We start from the raw sequence: 1,758 nt of genomic DNA, 5'->3' as shown, positions 1-1,758 counted from the left end.
CTGATGCCGACCTCGGCTACCGAGGGGACACTGAAGAAGGCCTCGCCTCTACCGAAGATCTCCGAGCAACGGGCACGTAATTATTTGCGCCTTTTCACGAAGTAGAGTCCCAGTGGTTTTAAGTTCTTAACTTGGACCCGTTTCTTGAAAGTCTCGAACACTTTTTGGACCAAAATCATCCATTTTAGAAACGAATGCTACTTATAATCTTTTCAATCATTTTCTAAGGGAAAAAAGTCCAGAATCTATAAATCAAAACCTTTTTGATGATACAGCCGAGGGAGTGCCCGAAGTAAGCCCGAGAAGTCGCGAGACTTTCGAGGAACATTTACGTGGAGCTATTAGTGAGTTATTCGGATTTTTCCTCCACTGCCTTGATTGTTTGGAGGTTTGATCGTCATTGGTGTTTTACGGCTCACAGAGCGTCTCCTAACGTAGGTTTGTCTCCTTTTTGTGATAGTTTTGAGCTCGGAATAAAGCCAACAACGTCTTTTCATGCTAGTGAATTAATTATTTGTCGTGGCTAGTAAGGAAAGAGACAACATTTTTCGACCGAGACAACTTGATTCTGTTTGGTGAGATTTTATGTAGCCTTTCAATAATTGTGTCAGGTTTCACAAGCGAACGACGCGTTAGTGCCATTCTGCCTTTTAAAATAGACGGACTAAATGCATCTTCTGAAGTGTCTAGACACAAATCCTGAGCTGCGTCGATTTGAAAAACTTGACTTAATTTCTGGGGATTTTCTGCTCTCAAAAACCAGTGTTTGATTTCAGTTAATGTGAGTTAATCTGACAATTGTAATTATTAGGCGAAAAGCCACACTGGTAAATGTACTACTAATAAAGTTATTGTTGTTAGTTATCTTCCTTTTCTGCATGGGGAGTTACGAGGGGCTCTGTTCGCATGATCTCAGAGGGTAGGGCTGGTGCATAGCACCACGAGAAGTTTTGCCGCCTGCAATGGTTGTCCAATGCAGTCACACTTTACTTGGTGTAGGCGTCACAATGTGACTAACCATTACCTCAAGTAATACATGGAGGCGACACCTTGTGACAGATAGTTGTTACTTGTATATTAAGTACCACGAATCTCGTTTTGCAAATGACTTGTGTCAGGCTAAATAACCTTGACACTGAAATAATTAGCTTTATCATCTTTATGATCATCATCATAGCACACGAGCCTCAGCCACTCAAAGAGAGGCAAAATGTTAACTTGGCAGCATCTATATACATAATTTTGGCCAAAATGGGTAATGTTTAAGTTAACGGCTCTAAATTGAAAAACCGCGCACAGAACACTTTATGGCTTATTCTAAAATGATTCCTTGGAACAACAAATTTCCCAAAGCAAAGGAACCCACATGAAAAACAGAGGGGAGGGCGTGCTCCACCATGTTACAAACCTGCTGTCCACAACATTCGATTTTTTGATTTTTGATATATGGAATTTTCTGAGACGAATTAGGGCAAGCCACGGGAACTGTGCAACCTTTCGCAAACTGCGTCGGGCTGCCTTCTCCTTTAAATTCGCTTTTAAAACACTTCGAAAAACCAGCACCGCAGTACACCACCACAGACTTATCTTCGCAGTCCTTCCAAGATATCTCGCTGAAACATTGGTTACATTTAAAAGGGGTGGCAATGAGAATGGCTGATGGGGTGACAGCAAAGTTACACAGCCTCTTGTCGCAGATTGTTGCCCTACACTCCTCGTAATCGTTTTGATCACAGGGGTTGTCCAACCTTGATATGC

At 42.0% G+C, this 1,758-nt stretch overlaps 1 protein-coding gene across 1 annotated transcript in view; it reads left to right on the top strand.

The window, feature by feature from the left end:
• Positions 1–1,286, top strand: part of LOC138007815 (uncharacterized) — a 24,295-nt gene extending 23,009 nt beyond the window's left edge. Inside the window, exon 8 of the mRNA XM_068854893.1 lies at positions 1–1,286. This exon is cut by the window's left edge and continues 1,497 nt beyond it. Within this exon, the coding sequence (XP_068710994.1) occupies positions 1–80 (80 nt within the window). The 3' untranslated portion in view covers positions 81–1,286.
• Positions 1,287–1,758: the final 472 nt, after the last annotated feature.

Source organism: Montipora foliosa, chromosome 6 (genome assembly GCF_036669935.1).
Source record: "Montipora foliosa isolate CH-2021 chromosome 6, ASM3666993v2, whole genome shotgun sequence".
Taxonomy (NCBI): Eukaryota; Metazoa; Cnidaria; class Anthozoa; order Scleractinia; family Acroporidae; genus Montipora; species Montipora foliosa.
The sequence above is the reverse complement of the archived record's forward strand: the minus strand, read 5'-3'. Positions and strand labels throughout refer to the sequence as shown.